A 27,577-nucleotide genomic window follows, 5' to 3' on the forward strand; every position below is an offset into this window, starting at 1 on the left:
CAATGTTATTATTTATAATGTTATATGAAATGTGACCCAAGAGACAAAAACCAATTGCTATTCTAGTCTTCTCTCCAAAGTTGAAATGGAAACACAGCTGCTGTGCTTTCTTCAAAAGAAAGGTGGCGCTAAAAGTCTATAGGAGGAGCCGGAAGATGTGAGCGAACAGGAGTTTTAATTTAGAGGTTCTCATTTTTAGTATTAAAAAATCAGTTTCCTCTCTCTTCTTCTTGAGAGTTGGACACTTTTGTAAGTTTTTGAAAATGCTCTAAAAATATCAACAAATACTCCAAAACACACTTTTGGATTGGATCCTCTGAGAACTGGAGAGGCGTAACCATTTAAAATTCACTCAAAAATTCAGAAAAAAATGTTTTTGATCATGAAAATTATTTTTTTCTGCAGCAGCTTCCGATTTCTTCTGCCCTATTCAAGGACAAGGCAACTAAAAATGTATGACGGAGACAGTTAAAGGTAAAAAGAACAAACTAAAACACTTTTTCACACTTCATTTCTCTCAAAATATTAGCAAGAATTTATTCTTGTAGAAAACTAAATGCATTTTTTGAAGCAATAAATTCACAAAAACCACGATAATGTTTTATAGTCATGTTTTATTTAATTTTGCAGGGTTTGTGATCCATTTCGGTATCATTGAGGTGCAGATTTTGCTGGTTTGAACGGGGTCCTGTGAAGTCTTGAAGCATCAACTGTGTTTGGCTCTCCCATCCCTTTACATTGTGGCTGCCAGTTCCTCCAATGCATCCTGAAGCCTATACAAAATGTAAAAGACACCTTTCAAATGCAATTCCAAACTATATCGGAATTATGAATAGTGTTGATTTTAGTTGCTGTTTTCAAATGCATTCCTACCCAGTCATGAAAACCCCCATCATCTTATGTTTCTTCTTCTAAGCCTTACTTGAAGTCTTCCCCATCCAGCAGATTCTTGTAAGTGCTTATCTCAGCTTCAAGCTTCATCTTCATGTTGAGGAGCGCCTCGTACTCTTGGGTTTGGTTTTTGATATTAGCCCGCAGGTTCCCCAGTTCTTCCTCCAGACGGACAATCAGAGCATTGTGCTTCTCCGTCTCTATGTTGTTGCGCAGCTCCGTGTTGCGAAGGGTGTCCTCTAAAGAGCCTTTCTGATAAGAAGGAATGAAAACACGAAGTTCAGACAAAAGTTATCCCATTAAAATGCTCAAATGTATAACTAGGAAATTCTTGGCAATGTAAAACATTAGACTATTTTTGACAAAATGCTTACCAAACTCTGCTGAGATGCAAGTTCAATTTCTAGTGTCTGTATCTGTCTGTTTAAGTCATTCTTCTGCACCTGGGCTCCCTGGAGAGCTTCTGTGTTCTGTGACACTTGGACCTGAATATCTGCAATCTGACACCAAAGAACAAGTTAACCGGGAAAGATCTACAGGTTTGTGTCACGGCTGAGCCTTGTGTTATACCTGGTTTTCGTGCCAGCGTTTGAGGTCCTCCACATTCTTAGTAGCAATCTTCTCATAATTTGCTCTCATGTCCTCCATGATCTGAGCCAGGTCTTGACCTTTGGGCGCATCCACATCCACCTGAACGCCTGAACCAGAGATCTGACTTCTCAGCTCCATCACTTCCTATGTGAACACAAAAAGGCAAGTGGCTTTAATTCTTAGACTTTTTGTTTTTTTTCTGAAACAGATTTAACTTCCTGATCGAAAAGAACAGTGGGTTCTGAGAGGAAAAGGCAGCACGTTCTTCTGACCCTGAGAAACTCTTATCTTTGCCCTTTCACACACGCACACAAATGTAAGAAATTTGTTTTGAGAGACAAACGGCTCTGCAAAAATGCCGTTGCCTTTATGATCAGATAAAAGGGAATTCCCACACGAGCAGGTCACGCAGTTCTGCCCGTGTTGATGTGGGAGAAAAAAAGAAGGCCTTAAAAAAATTATTCTTGGCATTATGAAGTCTCAGAGCAAGCAAGAGGCTTTTACATGACTAATTCAGATGTCAGGAGATTCATTTTGATTTCACTATTTTGTTGTAGCTCTGCCAAAGGGAGAAATGCAAATTATGAACACAAATGAGCGATTATAGTTTTAAAGATTCAAATACTATAATGTGCTTTTATCCTTCAGGAGCTTTACACTGTTGTTTGGATGTAAACTAAAATTATTAGTTTATTTGAAAGAGAAACAAGAATACATGTATCAGCCGTTACATTTAATGCAGATATTTGTGAATTTAGATCGAAAAAAGTCACATTTTCCAATTAACATTATTACAATGTGTTTTGCCCCCTAAAAGATAGGAATATTAAAAAAATATTTGACTATTAGATTCCACTGTCATTTCAGAAGAAATATAATAAATGACCAGAACTACATTAATAAGAATTGCAAGAAGCACATCATTTTCTTTTCCTGAATGAAGAGTTTGTTGAAATTCACCAAAAATTCTATGGAAACTTAGAGAGCGAATCAAAATCCTGAATGCTTAGTTGTAGAAACAATATAAAGAGGACAAAAAGCAGCAAGTAACTTAATCCTATTTGCAAAACACAGACAGGAAAATTATTATGCATCCGTTTTATTTTTTGTGTAAAGACGTTCACTTAAAAAACATTTAACAAAAAACCTTCCTGCAGGCACATTCCATGCAAGTAGTTTTATCCAAAAAGTATATTTTACATGCCCTGCAAATGTTGATAAAAATATGAATAATAATATATTCACATTTTTGTTTCTTGTTTTCCCTGTTTCCTTTGGGTTAAAAATATTGTTTTGTTCAAACTGAAACTATTTCAGGATCCTACATCTCTTTTTTTTTTCCACCTGTAAAAATCTTCCTGTTTGTGATGTGTCTCGTAAACTCACATTTTCATGGTTCTTCTTCAGGTAAAGGAGCTCCTCCTTCACTGCTTCAATCTCATTCTCGATGTTCATCCTGCTCCCGTTGGTCTCATCTATGACCTTTTTCAGTCCACCGATGTCGGCCTCCACGGACTGACGAATCGAAGTCTCGTTCTCAAACCTGCAGGAGAGCAAAAGATGCAAAGCAAAAACTCAGACGTCCATAAAGTCATAAATCATACCGGGGCAAATATTTATGTTGCTGACAGATGAGGCAGAAGAAAACCCACATACTTTACTTTAAAGTCATCAGCAGCAAGCTGGGCGTTGTCAATCTGGAGCACCATGCGAGCGTTATCCCCTATCTTATCAAAGATCTGGAGGGAAAGGAGAAGTCATGAGATTATTTTTAATCAACACGACTTTATTAGAATTGTTTTTCAAGCAGTAATTCAGAAACTCATCCACTGTGGAGATCGCAAACTGGAATTTTTGTAACGACACCCAAGAATATGAATCTAATGAACACATCCTTGTTAATAAAAACTCAAAAGTGTCCGATTAGTCACGTTTGCGTCCATGGTAACATTTGGTCTAAAAAGAGGATCCAAACACAGAAGAACAGGAAGTAAGGATGTTCCTGTGCCAGCACAAAATGTGGTTTGACTTATGCTGTTGCTGTGGGGGAGGGCGTCCTCCCCAAAAAAAAGAATAGCTTGATTCAGAAAGTTTGATTTCTTCTCTCTTTTTTGCTAGCTGCCGTTGTTTGGCACAGATCGGAGGATACGTTGAACACAACTGGGGATTTGGATTCTCTGTGGCTGTAGTATCCTGTCACAGAGGAAAAGGGAAAATACTTTCCCTGTTTTGTGCTGAGAAATACAATCAATATGTCATTCTGTGATGCTGGAGAGACTGCAGAGGAATGTGACATTTGACTCCACAGACTGGAGCATCTGGGTGCTTTGCCATGCCAGACTGGGATCCTTTTGTGCACAAACCAGTGTGTGTTTGTGAGTCATTGTCCCACATCTGTTTCTCATTAAAGCCCTCCTACACACCGCAAGCTTGTAAAGTATCCATCCAACAAGCAGAACCATGTGGAAAAGCTTTTGTTTTTTAACGTTTCCCCACATCTTTCGTGATGATACCCTGCTGTCGGTGACTCATCAGGGGAAGTTCTGCCCCACTCTGCAGTACTGAAGAGCTTTGGAAATAGGAGAGCCAGAGCACGGAAGCCACACCCTTAAGTCTTTTGCATGAAATTTGCAAACTGAAAATAAAAAAAACTTCTCAACTCTATTTAAAAAAATAACAACCAAACAAACAATAAAAAAACAATGCAGGAGGAACTTTAGAGTGACTCCTGAAAGGTCTAAAATGTATAATTTCATTGAAAGTATTTGAATGAGAGTGTTTGAATGGAGCTTACCTGTCTCCGCAGGTCATCGATGATGGGCTCATATTTGCTGTAGTCTCTCGTGTCAGGTCCTCCCTTCTCCAGGGCTTCCCTGATCTTCATCTCCAGCTCCTTGTTGGCCTGTTCCAGGTTCCTAACTGTTTCTAAATAGTTGGCCAGGCGGTCATTCAGGTTTTGCATGGCCCCCTTCTCATTGCCCAGGATCCCAGCTGAAGGACCGGCAGCTGCAGACGTCCCAGCACCAGCTGCACTGCTCAGGTTGAAAGATCCAAAGGAAGAAGAGACTGGAGCCCCAGAACGCAGGGAAGATGCGGAGGTCGAGGACATACGCACATTTGGGCCATGAGCACCTCCATAAAGGCTGGCAGCCCGGGACGGAGGAGCAGTTCGGGTGGTGGAGATCCGGGTGGCAGGAATCTGATAAACGCTGGAGCCTCTGAAATTCATATTGGACAAAGTTTGGATGTAAATTTTCCCAAAATGAAGTGAAAAATGATTTGTTGAGGTTCTTTGCTGACTTCCTAACAAAGAGACGGTGGCAGTGAGAAGAAGGAAAATTTATAGTCCTGCCTCTCTGCCCCCCCCCCCCCCTCCCAGCAACAGAAAGTCCAACAGACCCTGCCCACTACAGCATCGCCCAGATTTTATTTCCTGCTCTTTTTTTCTCTTTGTCATTCAGTTCCCTTTTTGTACTGCAATATTTTTAGTCACCATGGAGATTTTTTTGTGTGGAAAAAGATCAAATCAGAAATGTTTAAAGCACTACTGCCCACACAGATAGAAGCTAAGCAGAAGGAGATGAAAGAATTTGGTCTCCAAAATAGAAAATTCCAAAAAGATGAGAAGATTTGGTGCCCATTACGCCCATAAAAGGCGTTATTTACCAGATGCTGCACAGTTGCTAAGTTTGTGCTCTGGAATGTCTCGGACCAAACAAAGTTCAGCCTCTTTTAATCTAGAATGAGATGAAAACAAGTTGTGAGAGCAGCAGCGACAGCAGCACAACTGGTTTGGTTACAGAGTTATCACAGGCATCAGGTTTCAGGCTTTGCATGTTTACAGCCAGAGGACATCCAAGTGTCGGCTCAACAAAAGCCCAGAAGCTTGAAAAAGAAAAGTAAACTGATCGACGGCCCAGAGCACAACTGAAAGAAAACAAAGCGCGCCCTCATTTACCACCACGTCTTCTTGCCCAAATCTGCCACGGATGCTGTTGAGCAATTGTCTTTGAAGATTTATCCAATGTTTTTTTGTTGTTGTCACTTTTCATGTGCAGTGATCCTCTGGGAACCACGGCGCAGCATCATCCTCTTTTCACTGCTGCTTATTGCAAGTGACCCAGAAAAATGAGATGCACCCCGTCCACAAAAGGCAGACTCAAGCTCCACTTTTTCATTTCTAAACTAAAATGTTGATGTGAGTTTGTACTTGTGGCCAAAGAATTTTTTTTTCTCACTGAACCCCAGAGAATAAAAGCAAGTAACTGAGTCTCCAGTGGTCCCTGCTCCACTGTGAATCTGCAGTCATTGATTCAGAGCTTCAGGCGTTTTCCATGGCCCCTCCCGGCCCCTGTGAGTATTTGTTTCCCATTTCTACTTGCATCCTGTTAAGAAGGAGAAAACCAGTGTACCAGAATGAGCTCTGTCTGTTTGTTTATTTACACAAAATATGGGTTGTCCTTAAGTTTATCTCCCCCCTCTACTCAGTGTTGGGTTGGCAGCCCCTAATTTTTCTTTTTCTCTGGTTTTCCCTTCATATGTTTGGTTCTTGCTTTCCCTCTGCCCTTTCTGTTTCATTGTCCGGTGGGAGAGGTGGCTGCCCTTAGCAATATGAATCCTCATTTTAATCTCAGTTATACCCATTGTCCTGTTATTACTATAGTTCTGTTAGGAAATATACGAAAACTATAAAGATGGTGACGTTTTCATTTTAATGTGAGGATCACCTGATCTTCCTCAGCCTCTCACCCTCATATAGGAGCTAAGAAGGGCAGCTAACACTGATTTTTATGTCTTTTCTCAAAACATGGAGTTGATCTCCAAGGCTGCTGGTGTGTCTGAACCTCCTTTTTTTCTTTAAACAAAAGGCAGAAGTGATCCGGTTCCAGCAGAAATTTAGCAGTGAATGCAGTCAGAACTCAAGTTACAGGAAGATGAATGAAAGCGGCGTGACTCATGTCTCATGACTGTCACAGCTCTCTGCTCTGTTTGAGCGTTTGCTTTGGCAACGTTTGACTCGTGTGCTGAAAAATGTAGACAAAACAAAAAAAACACAGACCAACCGTTGAAATGCACGGATTTTGTTGCTGAAAAGTCGTAGCCTTAGTAAATTCATAACTCCACGTGTGATTGAGCGGAGGAATATAAATGAGGGTCTGGTCCAGCTGCAGTGTGGGAGTCTCCGTTACTCACACTGCTGCAGGAGTTTATCACTAAGTCTTTGGAAATCGGCCACATCATCACCGTTCTCAGTCTAGCGTGGCCTTCCATGGATTTTCTCCTTCAGCACAGAAGGACGTGCCTGAATGAAAACTTTAAAAAAATAACTGTCTAAAGCAGGAGGGTCCAAACTCTTTGCAAAGAGGGCAAGATTTGGTGAGGTCAACCATTTGGCCTGCATTCTTTCAATCATCTTAATTACATTAAGTGCAATTAAACTATTCAATTACCAGTATTTATTTAATGGAATACTTTTCATTTATTCATTTAGAACACAAACACATTTAAATACTTTTTTTTTTTTACAAAAAAATACTGACAATGTCATATCTGAAGACCAATAATAAAATAAAGAAAAAGTCAAAAAACAACTCATGGGTTAACATAAAATATTACACATTTTCACAACTAAATCCTCACTATGAACTTTTAAATTCAAATCATTTGAACAGGAAAATAACACTTAATCCTTTTCAGAACTAAAACCCACCATGATTTTAATCACCAAAACTAAACTGTTTATTTTCTTTGCAAAGAATTGATTTTAAGTTGCCTGTGGGCCAGACTTTGGACATGCCTGGTCTAAAGGCTCACAGCATGCGGCACACCCATTGTCACTTCACTGGGATCTCTTCTTGTCTTTTTCTTTATGTGGTTTTCAAAAACACTCTATAAAACACCTTTTTTTGTCTAAGATCATATGCACACACTCAGAACTGGCTTTTCTTCCAATCTGTAGTGAGGTGTGTGTACTGTGTGGCTAAAGAGGCCTCTTCTCTGTGACCTTTCATGTTCATTTGTGGTTACAAGATATATAACAGGAAGACCTAAAAGAGGAGGAGCTGTCGGTTGGTCACTTTTTGAGAGGAGGTGAATCATTTCAACAAGTGAAAAATGTTAGTTTCCTAAAAGAGAGAATTCAGATGGTAAAATAAAAAGCGAGTAAATGACATTAGTTTCCATTTTTTGTAACTTGTCCTGTCCAGCAGTACAGCAAACAGATGTGGGCTGAGGAACTCTTGTGTTGGACAGATTTTAAATAATAGGTAGGTTATGAGCATATCTTTTTGTTTATGGGATGTTGGGAAGATTTTTTTGTCTTTAAAAAATGATTTTTATCTGTTGTTAGTGCAACCTTTCAGGTATTTATAAAATTCACTGATGCTTTTATTTTTTTATTTTATTTTACAAAACTACATGACACAAAAACTGAAAACAATTCATTATGGTTAAAAAAAAGTAAAATAAAAAATACATAATATTGAATTTTGTTAAGTCCAGGTTCTGGTCCATCAGGACATAAGAACAGTTTCTTTCCCTCTGCAGTCAGACTCATGAACACTTTTTAACTCCTCCCACAGTCACCAGTCCACTACCTGCACCTTCTCCATCCACAGTTTGCACTGTTTGCACTATTGCGCCTCTATTAATTGCTCTGGCCTTTGTGATATGTTATTTTCTTTGCTCACTGTTGTTAATTTCTGTTATTCTCAAGTGTTTTATGTCGCACATTAGCACCGCAGCAAATTCCAATTCTGTGAAACTGCCCTGTTCACTGAAAATGGCAATAAATACTCCTTAAATCCTTCAATATCTATTTATTACATCCTTTTTTATCATTGTTTTTGATTTTATAAATGTTTTAACAGATTGACCATTTTTAATGTCTTCCATGCAGCTATTTCATGTTTGAACTCCTCTTGTTATATTATTTAAAGTACTTTTAATGAGGAATGCTACACATGTTCACTAAGAAAACATTAACTAGGACTATGTGCAACAGTGCAGGATCTTAAGATCAGGTTTTCAGTTACTTTAGTTGGTTTGTCTGTTACAGAAGAAATTTTAGAAAAGTTAAAACCGTATTTGAAAGCTGATGATTTCTTTGTTTTATCCTCGTTAATAAAAATGAGGAAATCCCTCTTTATGATGGTCTGAATTCATGTTTATGTTTTATTACTGTTACTTTTGTTCATTTTTGTGTGACAGTCATAGTTTTTTTTTTTGTTAAAATAATAATCCACAACTCATTAAACATAAAAAATACGCTATTTTTTTCTAATTTTTACAGTTTTGCTTGGTAATAATCAGATTAGTGTTCAAACTTAAAAAAATCATTAAAAAATCAGATTTTCCCCTCTATTTTTTTTTTTTTCAAATCATGCAGATGCAGAATACTTTCACTAGAGGGCGTGACTCTCATACTTTCCTTGAGGTAAAGGTGGAACTTGTTGCACTGCCTTGGATCTCCATGCTGTGGACTCTCCTTAATGTGTGTCGAGGACGTTCTTTGTTTGAACAGGGGCGGCAGGGTGGCGCAGGAAGTCCATTTTTATTGCTTATTATTCTGATTGCTCTGGAGGCTTGGCAGGACTCTCCTTAACAGCAGAAGTCTCAAACCCAACAAAAGAAATTTGTGCTGAAGGTTCTCGAATTCTAGTAGTTTTATTCTCTTAAATATTTGTTTGAAATTGCATAAGTCAAAGTGATGATGCCTTTATTCTCTGCATTCCTCCCCTCCTAGTGAGAATTCCAGTGAGTCAGTCAGTGGTCGTGCTGCAGATATGTTTCTTATCCTTGCTAATTGTCTTTTCACCAGAGCTCCTCTCTCTGACTTGTCACATCTATGTGTCTCTCTCCACACTTTCTCGTCACATTGTGTCATTTAGCAGCTTCGCACAGTCCACCATCTCTGGCCTCATGGGAAGTTTCGGGGGGGAGGCAAACGCTGCTAAATCACCTTCTTATTCTTACTATCTGCGCACAAAGCTTGAGAAATCCTCTAGTAAAATCCTTCAAAGAGCTGCACCTTGTGCATGTATGGTCCTCACAAAGGTCAGCATGTGAAATAAAAGCCTTTTAGGGTTTGAGACCGGCCAAGAAAAACATGGAAACATATATTTCCCATCATACCACAAGATTGTTTAAGGATTTTACACAAAAAAGATGAATTAAAGTCAAAAGGACAAACATTATTCACATCCACAAAGTGCTTTATAATTCAAACAGTGAGACGATGACTCACGAGAATGTTTCCGATAAGAAAACATACTGAAGGCTAAATGCCTGTCATGAATGTTATATATCTGTAAGTGAGATTCTTTATGTCTCAGGTGGAGTTCAGTGATAAGAACTTAACCAACCCCTCTTTGTTCCCCATCTCACTGATATGGAAAGAATTTATTTGGTGTCTGCAAAGCCCAGTCTCCGTTCATCGATCTCAGGCAGGCGCCGACCAGAAGAGGCAGCAGTTTTTCTGCTCGTTTCAAATGCAGACTCTGAAATGTTTCATGCTCGCATTGTTGTTCACGAGGTCCATATTAAACACGGAGACGACAAAGGTGACAGATGAAACACTGCCACAGCTGTGAGACATACAGTCGCTGGCCAACGACAGTAAAACGGGCATCACACCCACCAAACGCAGCTCAGCCTCCCTGATGTCGCGGCCATGTTAAAGAAAAACATGGTTGTAAAACAGACGTCCTGCTCATTATACCCAGGGTTTGACTTTCTGAGTCTAGAAAAGAGGAATGCAGCTCCATGAGGGTCAAACACTTTTCCATGACAACAAATCATAGAAATATTTTAGTCATCAAAAAAATGCAAAAATCCTTCAACTTTCATCAAGATTTGACGCTTTTCTGATATTAAAACGTTTTGTGTTAATCCGCTCCCTGATGAATTGTTTGCATTGAATGTGTTGTTAATGTGTAACAGGAACACATTGCCTCACTTCTACCTCCTCAGCCCCCCTCCCACACACACACACACACACACACACACAGACTCTCTCTCAAGCCAATTGCACCTCAGAGGGGTCCCACCCCTGCACTCATAAATGCCACTGCAGACCAGGGAGGGTCCATCTGCCCCGAATCTCCTTCCCTCAGCAGACCTTCTACTCTCCATCTACCATCTCAGACTCTTCCTGCGACCATGTCTGTTCGAGCTCTGAAGACCACCACCCTCTCCACCGTGTCCTCCTCCAGGGGCCCCAGCCAGGGCTACAGCAGCCGCTCCTTCTCTGGCTACGGAGGTCACGGCGTGAGGAGTGCCAGGCAGAGCTACGCCGTCCGCAGCTCCTACGGGGGCGTGGGCAGCTGCGGTGCCGGCGTGAGCGCTGGGGGGTTTAAGGTGACGGGCGGCTTTGCAGCCGGAGGATCAGGGCAAAGAGGAGGCGGACTGGAGTTTGGCTATGTGGGCTTCGGAGGGGGCACGGCCAATGACATGGTGGCCCCCATCACTGCGGTGACTGTGAACAAGAGCCTGCTGGCTCCCTTGAACCTGGAGATTGACCCCAACATCCAGGAGATCCGGATCCAGGAGAAGGAGCAGATCAAGACCCTGAACAACCGCTTTGCCACCTTCATCGACAAGGTCAGTGCTTTCACGCTCTTTCAGAAAGAAATTGTTGAAAAGAGGAAGTGAAGTTCAAAACTAAAAAAAACAACAACAAACAATGTCATTGATGGATGTGAGGAACAAACAGGAACCATTTCACAATGGAGGGCATCCTCGAAACAAGGATAGTCTTCCTCACAATCCAGCCAATCTGTGAAGACATCACTTCTTCTGGGGGGAAGCTTTCTCAGTTTAGGCTCAGAGGAGATCATAAGAAGGTCGTGTCAGGTCACTGTTGACACGAAGAGGAGCTTCATTTTAGCTGGAGGCAATGAATCCAGCAAATAAGCAATTTCCTGCAAAAAATGTGCCTTTGAAGGTTTTTCATTTCCGGCTAAGAAAAGTCTTTCTCTCTGTGAACTTCAGCAGAGCTCATGTCCTCCAAAAACAGCTAATAAACCCGATGCAGAGGCAGTTTGATTGCCATAAAAAAACTAAAAAGGGGAGGAAATTAATTCAAAAAAACCCTTGAAGATGTGGTAAAAAGTTGCTCGTCAAACATTATCTTTTAAAATGCTTGCACAGTAAATGTCGATGCATTTTTTTTACTTTTATGTGCTGAAGTTGTCATGATGATTAATTAATGGGTTTTGCTGTCGAGGAAGTCCTACAAACACATTCAGCGCTGTCATCAGGAGCAAACGCAGGATTTGATCCCTTTCTCATGTCTGCAGAGTGCTGGCAGGCCCCACCTAGAGCTGAAACATTGTAAAGCAGCACTTGGTACATGGCGCCACCCTGTGTTCAAGTGGGGCACTACAAATACAGTTAATGAGTGCCATCGTGTTTCAAACCCTTCAAAGTTGAACTAATTCACAGCTCTTTTCCCCATCCCCCCATCACTCTTCCCAGGTACGCTTCCTCGAGCAGCAGAACAAAATGCTGGAGACCAAATGGAAGCTCCTGCAGGAGCAGACCACATCCCATTCCAACATGGAGGTCATGTTCGAGGCCTACATCGCCAGGCTCCGCACGCAGCTGGACAACCTGGGCCATGAGAAGGTCAGACTGGAGTCCGACCTGTCCCACATAACAGGCATGGTGGAGGACTTCAAAACCAAGTGAGCGCTGTTTTTTGTTTTTTTCCCCAACTTTCTCCAAACACATCTTTGGTTTACCCACAAAAGAAGGAGGAGCTTCTTCCATCTTCTCCCATCATATGAAGGGATCATTGTTTTCTTGTTTTTCAGATACGAAGAGGAGATCAACAAGCGCAATGAGTGTGAGAACAACTTCGTCCTCTTAAAGAAGGTTTGTTTTTAAAATGTGAAAACACGAAAATTTCTTGTGGGGTGAAGTAAACTAGCCAGTTAATATTCTCCATTTTCAAAGGACACAGATGCAGCTTACATGGTCAAAGTGGAGTTGGAAGCCAAACTGGACGCTCTCTCTGATGAGATTGAGTTCCTGAGACAGCTCTACGATGCAGTAATCATCCTCACTTCTTTATGTTTCCACACTTATGACAGAAATCACGAGGACTGCAATGTGCTCATACTGGTTTACAATGCCATGCAGGAAATCCAGGAGCTTCAGAACCAGATCAGAGACGTATCCGTCGTGGTGGAGATGGACAACAGTCGTATTCTCGACATGGACGCCATCATTGCAGAAGTGCGCGCTCAATATGAAGACATAGCCAACAGGAGCCGAGCCGAGGCGGAGTCCTGGTACCAGACCAAGGTCAGAAAATAGCATTTATCAATTGATCAAAATGCATTTCTTTTCAAAGACGGAGTCAGGTGGGGAGAATTCTTGGAATTATTTTTCAAATGCATCTGTTTGTTCAGTGATTTGTGACTGTTAGGGCAGCTTCATGGTTGCACTGCAAACATCCAATACTGCATGCACAATCCAAAGCTTTTAATTAGCATTTTAAAACAATTTGACCAAACCAAACAATAAAAATAATCATGTCACTATAAGATTTGCACAGGAGAAATGAGTCCTTTGATTGATAATTATGTGCTGTTTTTACTTGAAAGAAATTGTGAAAAAAGTTGGCTTATTATCAAAACCTAATTGTCTTTATTCAGAAGAAATTTGAACTCCACAAAATCAAAAGAATGCAAGCTAAAAGATTTACAATATTTAAAGAAGAATAAAAGACAAAAAGCCAAATTTCTCCTCTTTGTTCTCCCGAGTGGTCAGTTACGCCACTTCAATCAGAGTCCAATTCTACTTTGCTTATTAGATGTGTAATGTGAGAAACAGTTTTGCCCATGTATTTGTATGTATGCCATGTAACCGCGGCTACTGGTGCGTCTGCAGTTAGATGCAGAAAAGCATCGCAAGGGGGGGGGTCAAAAGGTCAATCTTTGTTCACTCAAAACGACCAAATTCAGAAAGACATTAACTCTAAAACACGATCCAATGGAAGGCCAAAGATCTGGTGCCGCAGAGGAATTAGAAAAATGCATGACATGATGGAAATCAAGCAAAAATAATACAAATGAAAAAAAAAAGAATTATTGAAGGCTAGGGTGGTTTATGTTGTGCAAAAAAAAAAAAAAAAATTCACTGTATGAATGAGGAAAAAAACATGAATGTGAGAGATTACTTGCATTTTTTGTTCCTTCCCATCTCCTCATACATTTGTTACCTTTGATGTGCCAGTATGCAGAGATGCAACAGTCGGCAGGAAGATATGGAGACGACCTGAAGTCTACCAAAGCTGAGATTGCCGACATGAAACGCATGATAATGCGTCTGCAGTCTGAAATCGATATGGTTAAAGCTCAGGTGAGGCCAATGATGTCCAGAAACGTTCGGACTCATCGCTCTCATGAACATTATCATTTTGAAAACATTAGAAGGCCTAATATGGTTGAGTTGTTTGTCACTCTACTTTTGAACTCTTTGCTTTTATAGCGAAGCAGCCTAGAAACCCAGATTACGGAGGCTGAGGAGCGCGGTGAACTGGCAGTGAAGGACGCCAAGCTCCGCATCAGAGACCTAGAGGAAGCTCTTCAGAGAGCCAAGCAGGATATGGCCCTTCAGGTCCGTCAGTACCAGGAGCTCATGAATGTGAAGCTGGCTTTGGATATCGAAATCGCCACTTATAAGAAACTGCTGGAAGGAGAGGAGATCAGGTAAGTTGTTGGAGTGGTCCTGCAGCGATACAAGATGATGCTGAGCCTTTTGCTTTCTATTTCTCATGAAGGTTAGCCACAGGAATCAAGACCCACGTGACAAAGCAGACGTGTAAGGACTTGCTCTATTCGCCAACAGTCACTGTTACACGTTAACGCTTTGGTTGTGACCCTGTTGCTTTTGACCTGCAGCTTTGAACTACAACGCCTACAACCTGGAGAGCTCTCGCCTTCCCTCTTGCGTCAGCTCTTCTCTTGAAGGCATCAAGTCCAGTGTTGGTTCAGTCTCTGCTTTGGAAGGAACAGAGGTTAAAAGTACCACGGTAACCAAAACCGAAACGGTGGTGATCAGGACCGAGGACAAGAAGAAAGAGGAGGAGACGGAGGACGAGCAGAAAACCGGAGCTGAGGAGTCAGAAGCTGTGGAGAAGAAGGAGCAGGAGGAGGCTCAAGCTGTGGCCGAGGAGTGATCTTTAATCAATTCTTCATGTCTCGGCACTGGTTTGATGTTCATGCAGCGGTGCTTTGATCCAAGTTTAGTTTCCCTTTCAATGGAAAATGTGAACAGATCCCTGCACCGCACCACACTGACCAGCAGATGGTATCCTTGTAAATCCCACGTGGAAAATGAGAAGATAATGAACACTCATGATGTGTCCATTTTGGAGGAAAAAACCTGCAAAATGAATTAAAAAAAACAGTAACAATGATAATGAATATGGTGCTCATGTGTTCTTTCAAAACATTGAAACATACTGGATGTTTTCTAAGTGCAAAACCTCTGCAAAAGCACAATATTTACTAATCACAGCACTTCATACACAGAAGCAAGAAAATAACATTTTTTCCCTGGAACACAAGGCGAGTACGAGCCTGCCTGGTTCCACGGCATTAGCCGTGATCCGATGGTCACGCGTTCCTGAAACTCTCATATCAAATGAAAAACGGACATTTATCACCATTAATTCACTGAAACTTTAAAATGAAATTCTCACGGCACTTTAGTGCTCTTTTATCCAAAATGGTAACTTGAAACGGCTCATGGAAAACAGCAGAAAATTCAAGTTTAGTCCATGAATTACTACCAGTAGCTTTCTCACTTTCCGTAAATTGCAAGGAACCGTCTAAGCCCGCAGAGGAACAGGTTTGAGCAGGAATAATAGGAGGGGATGCCCCACCCTGGACCACACAATCTCAGCCGTAGTTATAGAGACAGAAAAACTCCACAAATCCCACCTATTGTTCACCATTATGAATGTACCGCCGACACACACCAGAGCAGACTGGAGCAAGTTGAGATTTGAAAAACCTAATGAAGTAACGGCATAAAAAAAAAACTGTACCCACCGAGAAGGACACACTCAAAGCATTTTAACAGAAACAAATGTAACATAAACATGCAAACAAAAGTAAAAGCAGCAGAAAAGCTGACCAAAAAAGGGCGACTTTCATTTCAAAGAACAGGGAAGAGTGCATTTCACGTTAAGTTCTGGACAGTTTGTCTTTTTTTGTGTTGGAAGCATGAAGGAACGAGGAGGACACAAGCTCAGTCAAACTCTTACCTTTAAATCACAGTCGCACACACTTAAGCAAATATACCCATTTCCCAAGCGTTAACTGTCTCCCGACAGCGTTACTCATCCACTTAAAGGAGTTAGGTGCATTTTAATTTAATGTTGCAAAAAAAACAGTTTAGATCTACTGTGCAACCTTTTGACAGCAATAATTCTCGTTTCTTACTGAATTATTTGTTTTATTATAAACAGATGACAGTCTGCATTAAGAGGGGAGTGGTAACAGTTGGCAGATGACACAAAGTGTAGTCTCCTCCTCACCGCTGAACAAGAGTGCTTTGTTTCTCTGGTAACAAAACACCCCGACTGTGATGTACCGACACCAACATGTGCCCGCCCCAAATCTTCTGTTTGCCGCAACATTCTTATCTGACCAAATGCGGAAACAGAGTGATTGTCTGAGTCCAGAGTCCTGAGAAAATGTCACAGATGTGAGAGAAAGAGTTATGAGCAAAAGCAAATAAAAGCTGCACTCATTCATGCGGCTGAGTCATTGCGTCCAGCCTGTCTTGTAGTTACAGGAACCTGTTTCACTCTCATGCTATCTTACCTGCACAATATGCCTCTGTCCATCACTACTGCATGCAGGAATTCCCTGCAGAGCAAATATGTTCACACCTGAACAAGTGAGAAAAGTGAACGCCTTTCACTGTTTCACTCCACTAAGCAAAGCTACATCTTCTGCATCTGTTGATGGAGAGTTTTCCAGGGATTATCTGTAATTCGGATCCTCCCTGATTTGAAAAACTGAAATTTAAATATAAAAGTTTTAAGCCAGGGTCTCCATGTGCTATGTGATAAATACATAGGGGTTTTGTCAGGAAGGGCATCTGACGTAAAATCTTTGCCAAACCAAGTACCGTATGTGAGTTAGACCAATGAGCTGATTCGTTGTGGCGACCCCTGAAAGGGAAAGCAGAAATGGAAAAGAAGTTTATCTCAACTGCATGATAGTAGCAGACATTATGCTTTTTTAAACTATGCCCTTGGATTTTATGAGAAATTCATATTATCAGTTAAAATCAACTAATAAAAGATGAAAACAGAAACATTTACTTAAAAATCTTCAGACCAAATTCACTGTAACAGTTTTTTTTTCTTTCTAAACTTTGTTAATTCAAGCATGCACCTGCAGCTCAGAAGACTTCCCTTTGGCATCAATACAATGCCATTAAATGCTCTATTATGAATGATTACTAAATGATAAATATAAAAATCAAGTAATGAACGAGTGATTTATGTTCTGACATGATTTCTGCTTTAGTCCTGTAAACTGTCAGATTTAATAGACCAAACTACACCAGAGGCAAAAGAGGAAATTGCTCTCTAAATTGATCTCATTCAGAATTTGTCAGTACAGGAAAAAAGCTTTCTAGTTTGACAAGTGCTTTTAAACAACTAGAAGGAAGAAAAGGCTTAAGGCTCAGCAGTTCAGAGTTCTGCAAGTCTGTGAAGGCAGTTGACAGTCAGGCAACATTTCTGCAGGTTAACAAGATTGTTGGATTTTCTTTCTTTCTTCTTTAGGACTATGATGCTATTTAAAAGTTCAAATCTTTGCGGTTTTGCTGCAGGCAATGTCACTGTCTGGATATTTCAGGAGGAGGTAAAATGAGATCCAACCCAACATGCTGTAAAACAAGGCTCCAACAGGGGCAGAAAACCACGGGTAAGCTTTGTTTTTTGGTCATTATTCCTGATTTGGCCATGCCGCCGAGAGTGAAGTTCTGCCTGTTCATTCTGAGACTTAAATAAAAAATGTAAAAGTTTAAAGACCCACTCTAATGAAAATCTTTTTTTGGGTGGTTTTGTCATGTTCTTGTGGCATTTTTTTTAATGATGGAGGACATATGAACAAAATCAAATTTGCATAGCCATAGGTGAACCCGGCGTCTGGGCCCCCAGGTCACAGGACAGGCACGTTTCGTCGTTCCAGGCGGCAGCCAAGGGGGCCACCGGGCGCCGGCCACCGGGCGCCGGCCACCGGGCGCCGGCCACCGGGCGCCGGCCACCGGGCGCCGGCCACCGGGCGCCGGACACCGGGCGCCGGACACCGAGACGCGGGCCAAGGACGAAGCCAGGGCCCAGAGAACCCATGAGCCGCCCACCACCCAGCCGCAAGCCAGCCCCGGCACCCGACCCAAGCAACCCAGAGATGACCGTGCAACCACAGCTCCACCCCCCCCACTACTCTACCCTACACAACCCTCCTCACCCGCCATATTATCCGGCCCCTCCTCCCATACCTTCTCTGGTGCCCTCCCCAATCTGTGATGGGGAAGGAGAGCCCCAGAGGATCCCGGTGAGCCGGCCCCGAGGACTGTGCCACTAATGCACTCTTGCACACACACTCACTATCTCAATGCCTCAATTTGGAGCCAGACAAAAAACGTAAGCAGTGATTGGGCTGAATGAATGCCATAGTAATAATGGATTGGATTTTTCTGCGCTTTTCCAGACACTGAAAGCGCTTACATTGTGTCCATTATTCATCCACTCCTCATTCATACCTGGTGATGGTAAGCTACGATTGTAGCCACAGCTGCCCTGGGACAGGCTGACAGAGGCATGGCTGCCAGTTTGCGCCTACGGCCCCTCTGACCATCACCGGGACATTCATGCACATTCACACACCAGTGGAGCCGCAGTGGAGGCAGGGAGGGTGAAGTGTCTTGCCTAAGGACACAACGACAGTTGGCTGGGGGGAGCGGGGATCGAACCGCCGACCCTTCGATCATTGGACGACCTGCTCAACCGCCTGAGCCTCTGCCGTGGTAGTGAATGTTTCAATGGCAACCACTGATTCCAATCCCGAGTTGGAATTCTACACCCCTTCCACTGAAAGGAGTCCCTCCGTAACTGTTTAAAGCTCCACGGACCTCTTTGTTAGCAAACATAATACTGGGCTACTTCCAAGCTTCAATAGGCACAATACTCCGCTAAAAATCCCACATCTCCTAAAGTCCTTTACGATGTTTCAAACGTTTGTAATAATGTAGTCATTTCAAGGAACTGACTTTGATTCACATTTATAATCAGACACAATTTTTTTTTTAGTAAAAACAATCAAAACATCTGCATTCATGTTGGTTTATGATAGGCATTTCTGCAACTTTTTATGTCTAAAAAATCTCTTGTTCACTATACAATCCCCATTTGGCAATAGATGCTCTGTCTGTCACAACGTTTTAGCTTCTATAAATGAGTGGTTTTAAAGTGGATGACTTTGAAGACAACCCGTTGTCGATGCTTGCTTCAGCCAAAAATGTATGCCGGAGATTCATGTGCCACACCCAGCTTGCTTGCTGGAAACTGTGTCAGGTAGGGAGGGCCGGTGAGCATTGAGGACCCAAAATGCAGAGACAGGAGGCACACGGTTCCAGGGCAAGGGGTTTATTCACAAAGAAAAGGCGCTGCTAAGTACGGAAACAAAACAAAATCTCACTGTGGGCTAACCAGGTAAACAGGGCAGAAGATGAAGATGAAGATGAACATGGACATGGGCATGGGGGGGGGGGGGGGGGGGTAATGGACCAGTGCAAGAGAAAGGCAAGACTTAGATACAAAACAGGACTGACAAGACACAGGTGAACATGTTCAGGACAGATTGGGACAAGGGAAGTAAAACGCAAAAGCATGACAAAACAGCAAACCTTCCAAAAATAAAACAGGAAATAGAACTCAAACATGACAGAAACAAAAGGAAGCTAAAACTAATGCAAAGAAACCCAAACCATGACAAACTGGATAAGTTTTGGTTTTAGTTTGGAAAATAAGTCCTCTTTCAGAACCAACACCTCAGACTTTTCTGATCATACCTTTGTTTTGAGTCTCATATGTATTCAAAACATAAAAAAATATAAATGATTATCTTGTAGAGATCATCGTTAGCAAAGTTTTGCGTTGGTTTCCAGCCATAGTAGCAGAAATCTGCTTTAGGTGTGTCAATCTAAACTCGTCTCTTCTTGCTAAATCTTAATCCAGGTTTAGCTGCTGTAAGGATTTTCTTTTCATATAAAATGTTTCAGTTGAAAATGCTTCCTGGTTACTTCATCCAGTTAAGAATTATGTTTTATAATTGCTGTCTTAGTGACTGTAGTTGATCCTTTTTATGGTTTATGGCATAGTTAGGCAACACACACCTTTAAATTGTGATTACAATCTTAATAAAGTGTCTTTCACCATAAATCCTATTAATAAATTCATTCTGATGTGCACCATAGGATCTGTAAAGACTGTAGGTGCCATAGCAGCACAGCTACATTTTAGCAGTTTCCATTCAGAAAGGAACAAGTGGCCCAAGCTGGGCTTCTCCTCCCATGATTGCTACAAATGTCTGCAATGGGTGGAGCAACAATGTCACCACCCCTTGCTCATTCAGCACTCTGTTGGGCAAGGTTCACACCAGACAGCTATGAGTGACTACTCAGCAGGACTGGTTTCACGTGAGAGTCAGTCCATCTCAGAGTTGGCCTGAACCTCCTGTTTAGTCGTTTGTTTAGACAAAGAGGTTTGTGTTTCCGAATCGAACAAACTGATTCTGGGTGTTTTATCTTCTCACAGAGGAAGATAAAAGTGTAAGAAGTGATAACAGCACTTGACTTGGCTTAGTAACCCTGTGCTTCTTCATGAGACTGGAGTGGTATAATCCATGGTAATAAAACCACAGTATCTACTATGGTTTAAGCAATAAATCTAAAAAGACATTCCTTCACTCAGATTTTCAGAAAAAGTGAAAGGAAAGCTGAGTTTATTGGCACCAAAGCCAGACACACCTAAAGATCTGACAAGTATTTTAACAAATTAAGGATTGGTAAAAGCATTTTTATCAACTTTTTGTATAGAAATATTAAAGGGCCTGTATCATGCTTTTCTAAAGGAGTTCAGAGTAAACTACGTCCGTATGTATGGTAATTTATTATCTTTGGCACACTACAGATGTTATTTTCGCAGTTCATTCTCCTGCCCCGAAGTAAGACGACTCGATCTCAGAGGCTTTTGCTCCATGTGGGTGCCGTCCACTTATGAGGTCAGGCTAGAGCCGGGCTCGGCAGCGTGTCTGCCTTTCCCCCACAACGACAAACAACATCTAAACTTCTGCAAAGATGGATGTGAATATTGTGTATATAAAAGGAAAGCATTTTAGCTCCAAAGAGAAAGTGTGTGTGTGAGTGTTGGCCTGGGGGCGGGGCCGGCAGTGCAGACTCTGCATGGAAGGGGCTGTTCCTCACTTTGTGATGTCACAATGTGAGAACCCACTCGTTTTGGTGGGTTGGGAGGGGCTGGTGCTCAGAGACCACCTTTGTAAAGGAATGCTGTGAGATGCACGAGTGGAGCAAAATACCACTTTGGAATTAACATTAAGATTATAATACACTTATAGCTCAAAAAAGTTAATTTTGCATGATTTAGGCCCTTTAACGAAGAAAAGGAAGAGATTTCCTCGGTGTTGAACCCCACTGAACTTCTAAGGTTTCAAACCAAGATGGAATGAGGATGATGAAAAGCCAACTTGTTTAACAACGAAGGATGAAAGACGGCTGACATTCTGCTTGACCCCCGTGTCATCTGTCATTTTCCACTTAAAAAAACTTTGTAAACATCCAATCCCTGAAGGGTAGGAAGGGAGGGAGCGCCTTTGGCTGGACTAACCTGTCGAGCGTCTCAGACCACCTGACTTACCTGAGTTACAATCGACAAAACCTCAGGGGAACTGACCGAAAGAGTAGATAACTTCATTATTATTTGTTCAGTGATTATGCTAGCTGAAACAGGCCTACCCTACTTGTTTTTTCTTATAATAATGACATCTATTGTCTCGTTACCATGAGAAAACAACGTCCTTCTCACCCTTTCCTGCACTGAGACGCTGAGACATGATCTATTTTAAGTCTCTGTATTTGTGGTTACTGCAGGCCCTGACCAACGCCGTACAACTTACACAACAGCAACAGCAACAGAAAAGCTCATCAAGAGTTGTTTTTTTAGTCAATTTTTCAATTTATTGGTGGAGCTACACTCCTCAAACGCCTGAATTCTGTCTCAAGCACCAGAAAAATGGATCAATTTATTATTGATCATTTTGTTTGTGGTCTAACTCAGACCAAGACTGTGCTGATGTTGTCGCTCATAAACAACGTTCAAATCAGTCATCTTCATTTGGGGAGAAGGTTGGCCCGGCTGCAGCTGCGCAGGCGGCTGCAGTTCAGTGATCCTGCTGTCCTTGTGAATTTTATCAGCGACCAGATGAGGGGATCACTTTCTAAATGGTTGCAGAGTGATGCATGAGAGGTACAAGGATGGAATGACTGAGTGTCACTAAGTACTTTGTCTTTAACCATGAGAAAAAAACTTGTTTTCTGGTTTGTTATCATGAGACAATGGTCTAAAAACAAATTGAAAAAGTATGGAAAGGCAGGCAGTTTTTTTGGCTTGTGTCAATGACAACTCAATCTGCCACCCTACTTACTTCAGTTTACAAAGGTCCTCATTCCAACACCACCCATCTTTTGTCTTCATCAGCATACGTGTTTCATGTTCTTGAAATGACAGCTAATTATCATGTGAAGATTACCTTAGCAATGATAATCTCTTTATTTGGTTTTCTTTGTCTTTGCAACCTGAAGCGTCACTTATCCAGATGTCCTGCAGCGAAAAGCACAGACATCCAGCTTTGATTGATGTGCAGTCTTTCTGCATCAAAAAGGAAAACAGGCTGCAGTCAAACTAAACAAGTGAGTTCTGCCAAACTTCAGAATGTAAAAGAATGAGAAATATATCAGATGCAGCCAATATATTTTATCTTTCTAAAGCCATTTCACAGATTGATAAGATCATAATTAAGTATTGATCCAACCTTTAATGCTCCATACTCACTTGCACTGTTCAGAATTATGTAATATCATCATTTTCTAAGACCCACTCATATAAAAACTGTGTTTTTTGGTGTTTTTAACATGTTCTTGTAGTGTTTTTAGGATGATGGAGGACATATATTATGAAAATATTACGCTAAAAATTGCATTATTGAGTATTTCGTTATTTAGCCCTAAGGTTAAGTTGTGGTTGTTAGGGGCTGTAAGCTAGCAGGAGAGTCTGTAAAAAAGAGAGATCTCTCAGCAACGGGAAGGGGGGCGGGGTTGCCCTGGAGAAAAACACAGTCATTTTTTAAATTTTGATAATTGGCAACAATCACTGCAATTCTTAATTTATTTCAATTATAAATTCCATAAACCCATTAATATTGTATGCTTTTTAGTAGATTCCTTTTTAACAGTAGAATAGCACAACCTGGAAACACCTGGCTGTGGGAAGTCAGTGGAAGTAGCCTGACAGCAAACTGTGTGCATAAGTACATGGATATCCCAATCACTGCATATGTGGAAGGAAATGCAATTAAGCCAGTGAGTTATTCTCCTCAGACTGTGAAAATATGAACAATTACAGAAACTAAACCCAGATGGCCTTAAAAAATGTTTCACAAACATTTACATGTTTTATTCTAGTTTTTTTGCTCTTTTTAAGAAAGAGTTCAGTGTAGTTCGTGCGTTTTTAAGGATTTTTGCCAGATTTGGCAATTTTATTTGTACTTTCCAGCAGGAAAAAGTAAAAGAAACCACAATTTTAAAGTATAAATTGTTCTGTCGTTAACTGTTTTATCAGCACAACGTTATTCAAAAATGTATATAATAAAAAGACCTCTGGACATCTGCTGTAGGGAGTATTGCAGTGTGGTGTAAACAGTCTTTTTGGACTTGCACCTTAACGCGAAGCTTTCTGTCTTTTACATAAAATTTAATAAGGAACTTGAGCAGAAGGAGAAGAACTTGCAGCTTTGTCATATGCTGAATAATCCTCATGTGTTGCTTGACTTTTAGACATCATTTGAACAGAAGGGTGGGATCATGTATTATAAGCAGTGGCCGAATGCTGATAAGCATCAACCATCTGAAATCTTGTTGGCAGTTTAAACTTTACAGCTACAGGTTAATCATTTTCTACTATCACAAATATCATCTTAAGCAATAAGTGACCAAGACATTGTTGGCTGACATGTTCTCACTTTCATTTAATGTTTTTAGGTATGCAAGCTCGTAGAATTAGACTCATTGGTCCGATTCAACTGCTGCGTTTTAAAACTCTGCCTTTCAAACATCTCATCTTATTATTTTCAAGCCATTGAACTTAAAAGGCTTGTGCTCCTTTTCCCTTGACATTCCTGCATACTCACACCACAACCCATAATAAAGGACTTACTGTGATTGTGTAAGAAAGACAGCGGTTGCTGGGCAGCAGAACAACAATAATAAAAAATGTCAGTATAAATGTGTGAAAAGTAGTAAAACATTGAAACTGAGAGAGTTTGAGGATTTATGTGCACCGTATGACTAATTCAGGTTTACACAGAGTCACTGTCACAGTGTTATAATGATCAAGAGGTGCTTTTGGCTCTGACAGCCTATGAATGGGAAACCTGGTTGTGACACTAAGCAAGGTTCATTCCTTCTTAAGCCTGAAACAAGTTGCTGTGTCGACTGACCAGCTGCATTACAGCCACACCCTTTGAAACTTGAACTGCAATTATATCACGGTTTAACATTTTTCCAAGTTTTATTTGAGTCTGTCAGGACGGATTCCCCCAAAAGTCTCAAACACAGCCTCTTTTGGTGAAGGTAGAGGGTCACAAGGGCTACATTCTGCTGTTGTCTTATTTAAGTTGTAACTAAGGAGTTTGTTGGGATGAGGTCATGACTTTACTGCATCCTGCAATGAGTCACTCAGGCCAATGATAGGGCTGCACCTCTGGGCGGCTGGTGTTCGGAATGTGTACACTGTAGTCAGAAAATAAAGACCTGCTTAGACAAGTTGTGTGGGTGGTTCCACAGGAATCCTCTCAATCTAGTGTCCAGAGTGGGAACCTTAATCTGCATACAACAGAAAAGAAAAAGCTCAAATCAGAGAGACAAAGAATGATCTGTACATGAAAAAAAATTAACACTGGATTAGTCCTAATTTGCTCAAAAAAACAAAAACAAACGAACTGTAAAAACAGTAACTGAATGTGGAGGTTTTAGCGAAGTGTTTGAGAAAATAAATGTACCCTATTCTTCACTTTAGGGCTCACTGGATAAGAAAGTGCACTGTCAATACATGGTTTCTTTTTAAAAAAAAAACAAGGCTTTATAGTACAGAAAATACAGTATATGATCCAGTTGGCATGGTTGATATTTCCAGCAACTTTATTATAAAACTGTGGAACTACTTTTAAGCTAAAAAGTCTGTTTTCCTGGATAATGCTATACTATTCATTTTAACATTGTCAGACTTCTGCTTTAAGACAATTTTGTTGTTTTTTTTGTGCAAGTTTTTGTTATTAGTTTTCTAGCTGTGTGTGCAGGAAAACAAAAAAGGAAACAAAAAAAGGAACTCCAAAAATAAACCTTACGCTGGATGTGAATGGGTTCACAAAACAAACTGCTCAATGAGAAAAGTACCGGTATGCATCCAAGTCTGCATAGCTTCTCTGTGTCATGCACGCACAAAATCGTGAAGATGCAAGATTATAGGAAAAACATTACGACTAATACAACTCCCAACCTCAAGTGGACTTTCATCTACTAACCTGATCTTCTGGATTAGTGTAAAAGAAGAGATGGTGCTTTTAGATTACAGGAGACACTGAGCTTCGTCTCTGTCTTCACAGACTAAAAAGTTAAATTGTTGTTCAAAAGTGTGTTGAGAATGTCTACAGAGGCCCTATGCCACTGTAGCTCTATGCCTTAGGTAGCAAATTATGAGTAAGGTAAAGGTGAACAGCTTCACAGCCATGCTTTCCTGTTCAATCACTCACAGCACAGAACTGCTTTCTTGCAATGCAACTTAGCTTTCATTTGAACATGTGACACATCCTAAACTAATTTAAGTGCCACACCTGACCTCCTGGGTCCTGACCATGGACATATATCACTGTACATAGCGGGTGTGACGCCACCCATAGAAAATACTTTAGCTCAGGCTTCAGCGAAATGAAGCCAATTCATTCGCAATATTTCCGTGATAAGGGCATCACCATTTGGAGCCAGTCGACAGTGATTCAGATTATGTAGAAGATGTTAAGAAAAAGATAGCAGAGTAAGAATGGTTGTTCTGACACAAGGGGTGGCGAACACGCGGCTCCCGAGCCCCATGCGGCTCTCGGCCAATGAGCATGCGGCTCTTTGCGTCTCATCATATTTTCTATACACTGTGCCTCATTTCATAGTTTTTTCCCTCCTAAACCACTCTCAAATCCATCGGAGGGTATTAAAAATAAATAATAATAAAATTAATTTGACATTTTGAGTGTTTTGATGCTGCTCCCGGCACATAAGTGACCGCCAATCATTTGCGCGGGTAACGCCCAATGCCGGAAAAAACAAGTAAACATTTGATGTGCGTGCAGACTGTTACCCTTATGGTCAAAATGGTGAAATTCAGAGTATAAAGATGAACACAGGACGTTTCTGGAAGAATGGGAAGACTCTTACTTATATGGTGAACAGAATGGCAAGTCACTATGTTTATTATTATGAGCTTTTGGAAGAAGCAAAATTGTTCATGGCAGAAAAGAATAAAACGTATCCCAGAGAAAATTAAAAACTCTTTCTGATCTGACACAAATTGTCCCCTTTATTAACAAGTTGAAGCTTTTCAAAGTACACATTCGAAATGGCAATCGGAGCTCACAGCAGAAGGATGCAATCAAAATGAATAAAGTGCAGTATGTGATGCTGCATGCGCAACTGGACGGAAACTTTACTTTGCGTTTTGAGGACCTGCAGCAGAAACGACTGCAGATCACTTCTTTCTTCGACCCTTCTAATGCAGAGACTGACTGCCTGAGATTTTGGAGAACGGAAAAAATAAATGTGTTTATTGTGAATATGAATTATTCAGACTCCAGAAGGATGCTCTGTCCAGACGTTTGTGGATTTGTTGGTGTAAGGGTCATTGAAAGAGGAATACTGATGAGATACAAATAATTACCAGTTAAATACTGTAGGATAAATGGTGAAATATTCCGTTTTTATGAAACCTCACATTAACCTCACTGCATGTCACTGAGTAGTTGTGCGTGTCAGAGAGAGTCAGAGAAAAGAGCGAGATAGAAAGAGTGTGTGTGTGTGTGTATGAGATGACAGAGAGGTGCCTGTGTGTGAGGAGGTGGTATCTGACCTCCAGGGTAGTCGCTGTGTTAACTCTGGCTAAGCTGCATTTCATGTGTGTAATGAGGGTGGACACTTTCCTTGAAATAAACACAAGTAAAATACTTGCTATTGTATTGTAGGGAGAGGAGTGTGTTATGGAAAACAATACGGCTTTAACTGCGTGTTTGTGTGTGTACTTCTTAGCAGGTCAGTGTGTGGTGTGGCTCTTTAACTCTCAGAGTGAAAAAATTCGGCTCTTGGTGTCAAACTTGTTCGCCACCCCTGTTCCGACAACTAGCATGACTGATTAATAGCTGTTTATTTCTCTATAGTAGTCTGTGGGATTTTGGCTTCTTGGAGCCAGCAGGTACTTCCTGTTTGGAACGTGAGGAGGGAGGGGTCAGTGTGTCCAGTGATATATACTGTCAATGATCCTGATGTGCACATTTCAGGTTGTCTAGAACACAGTTCTTCGTTTAACAATTTCTTTCTATTTTAAACTCATGCAGGTCACCATCATGCCCCCACCATTCATAAACATAACACAAAATTTAAAGGTATTATTGTAAATGCGTATACACTTTATTACCTTCTTAGAAAGCCCAAAGTGCTTTACTGTAAC

General features: G+C 41.1%; 2 protein-coding genes across 3 annotated transcripts; one reads left to right on the forward strand and one right to left on the reverse strand.

Annotated features, from left to right (window-relative positions):
* Positions 1–596: 596 nt before the first annotated feature.
* On the reverse strand, positions 597–5,745 carry LOC101166789 (keratin, type I cytoskeletal 18). Of its 2 annotated transcripts, none has more exons than XM_004069180.5 (7): positions 4,277–5,745; positions 3,139–3,221; positions 2,869–3,025; positions 1,462–1,626; positions 1,266–1,391; positions 923–1,143; positions 597–773 (listed from the first exon to the last, which is right to left on the reverse strand). In XM_004069180.5, the coding sequence occupies exons 1-7, from the start codon at positions 4,709–4,711 to the stop codon at positions 734–736; spliced, it is 1,227 nt and encodes a 408-aa protein (XP_004069228.1). In that variant the 5' UTR covers positions 4,712–5,745; the 3' UTR covers positions 597–733. The 2 variants fall into 2 exon arrangements, with proteins under 2 accessions (XP_004069228.1, XP_011473883.1); XM_011475581.4 differs by having other exon boundaries at positions 874–1,143.
* Positions 5,746–10,510: 4,765 nt separating this feature from the next.
* On the forward strand, positions 10,511–14,911 carry LOC101166547 (intermediate filament protein ON3). Its single transcript, XM_004069179.4, has 9 exons — positions 10,511–11,082; positions 11,959–12,167; positions 12,297–12,357; positions 12,439–12,534; positions 12,625–12,789; positions 13,723–13,848; positions 13,978–14,198; positions 14,270–14,310; positions 14,391–14,911. The coding sequence occupies exons 1-9, from the start codon at positions 10,642–10,644 to the stop codon at positions 14,666–14,668; spliced, it is 1,638 nt and encodes a 545-aa protein (XP_004069227.1). The 5' UTR covers positions 10,511–10,641; the 3' UTR covers positions 14,669–14,911.
* Positions 14,912–27,577: the final 12,666 nt, after the last annotated feature.

Source organism: Oryzias latipes, chromosome 5, assembly GCF_053564925.1.
Source record: "Oryzias latipes strain Hd-rR chromosome 5, Olatipes_Hd-rR_3.1".
Lineage (NCBI taxonomy): Eukaryota > Metazoa > Chordata > Actinopteri > Beloniformes > Adrianichthyidae > Oryzias > Oryzias latipes.

What these genes read in the sequence shown, in the direction of transcription:
- LOC101166547 (XM_004069179.4), top strand. Translation starts at nt 10,642, where the DNA reads ATGTCTGTTCGAGCTCTGAAGACCACCACCCTCTCCACCGTGTCCTCC. An exon ending in AGTCCTGGTACCAGACCAAG is followed by an intron (nt 12,790 to 13,722) that starts GTCAGAAAATAG and finishes TTGATGTGCCAG; the next exon opens with TATGCAGAGATGCAACAGTC. An exon ending in TCGATATGGTTAAAGCTCAG is followed by an intron (nt 13,849 to 13,977) that starts GTGAGGCCAATG and finishes TTGCTTTTATAG; the next exon opens with CGAAGCAGCCTAGAAACCCA.
- LOC101166789 (XM_004069180.5), bottom strand. Translation starts at nt 4,711, where the DNA reads ATGAATTTCAGAGGCTCCAGCGTTTATCAGATTCCTGCCACCCGGATC. An exon ending in TCGATGACCTGCGGAGACAG is followed by an intron (nt 3,222 to 4,276) that starts GTAAGCTCCATT and finishes CTTTCCCTCCAG; the next exon opens with ATCTTTGATAAGATAGGGGA. An exon ending in TGAAGAAGAACCATGAAAAT is followed by an intron (nt 1,627 to 2,868) that starts GTGAGTTTACGA and finishes GTGTTCACATAG; the next exon opens with GAAGTGATGGAGCTGAGAAG.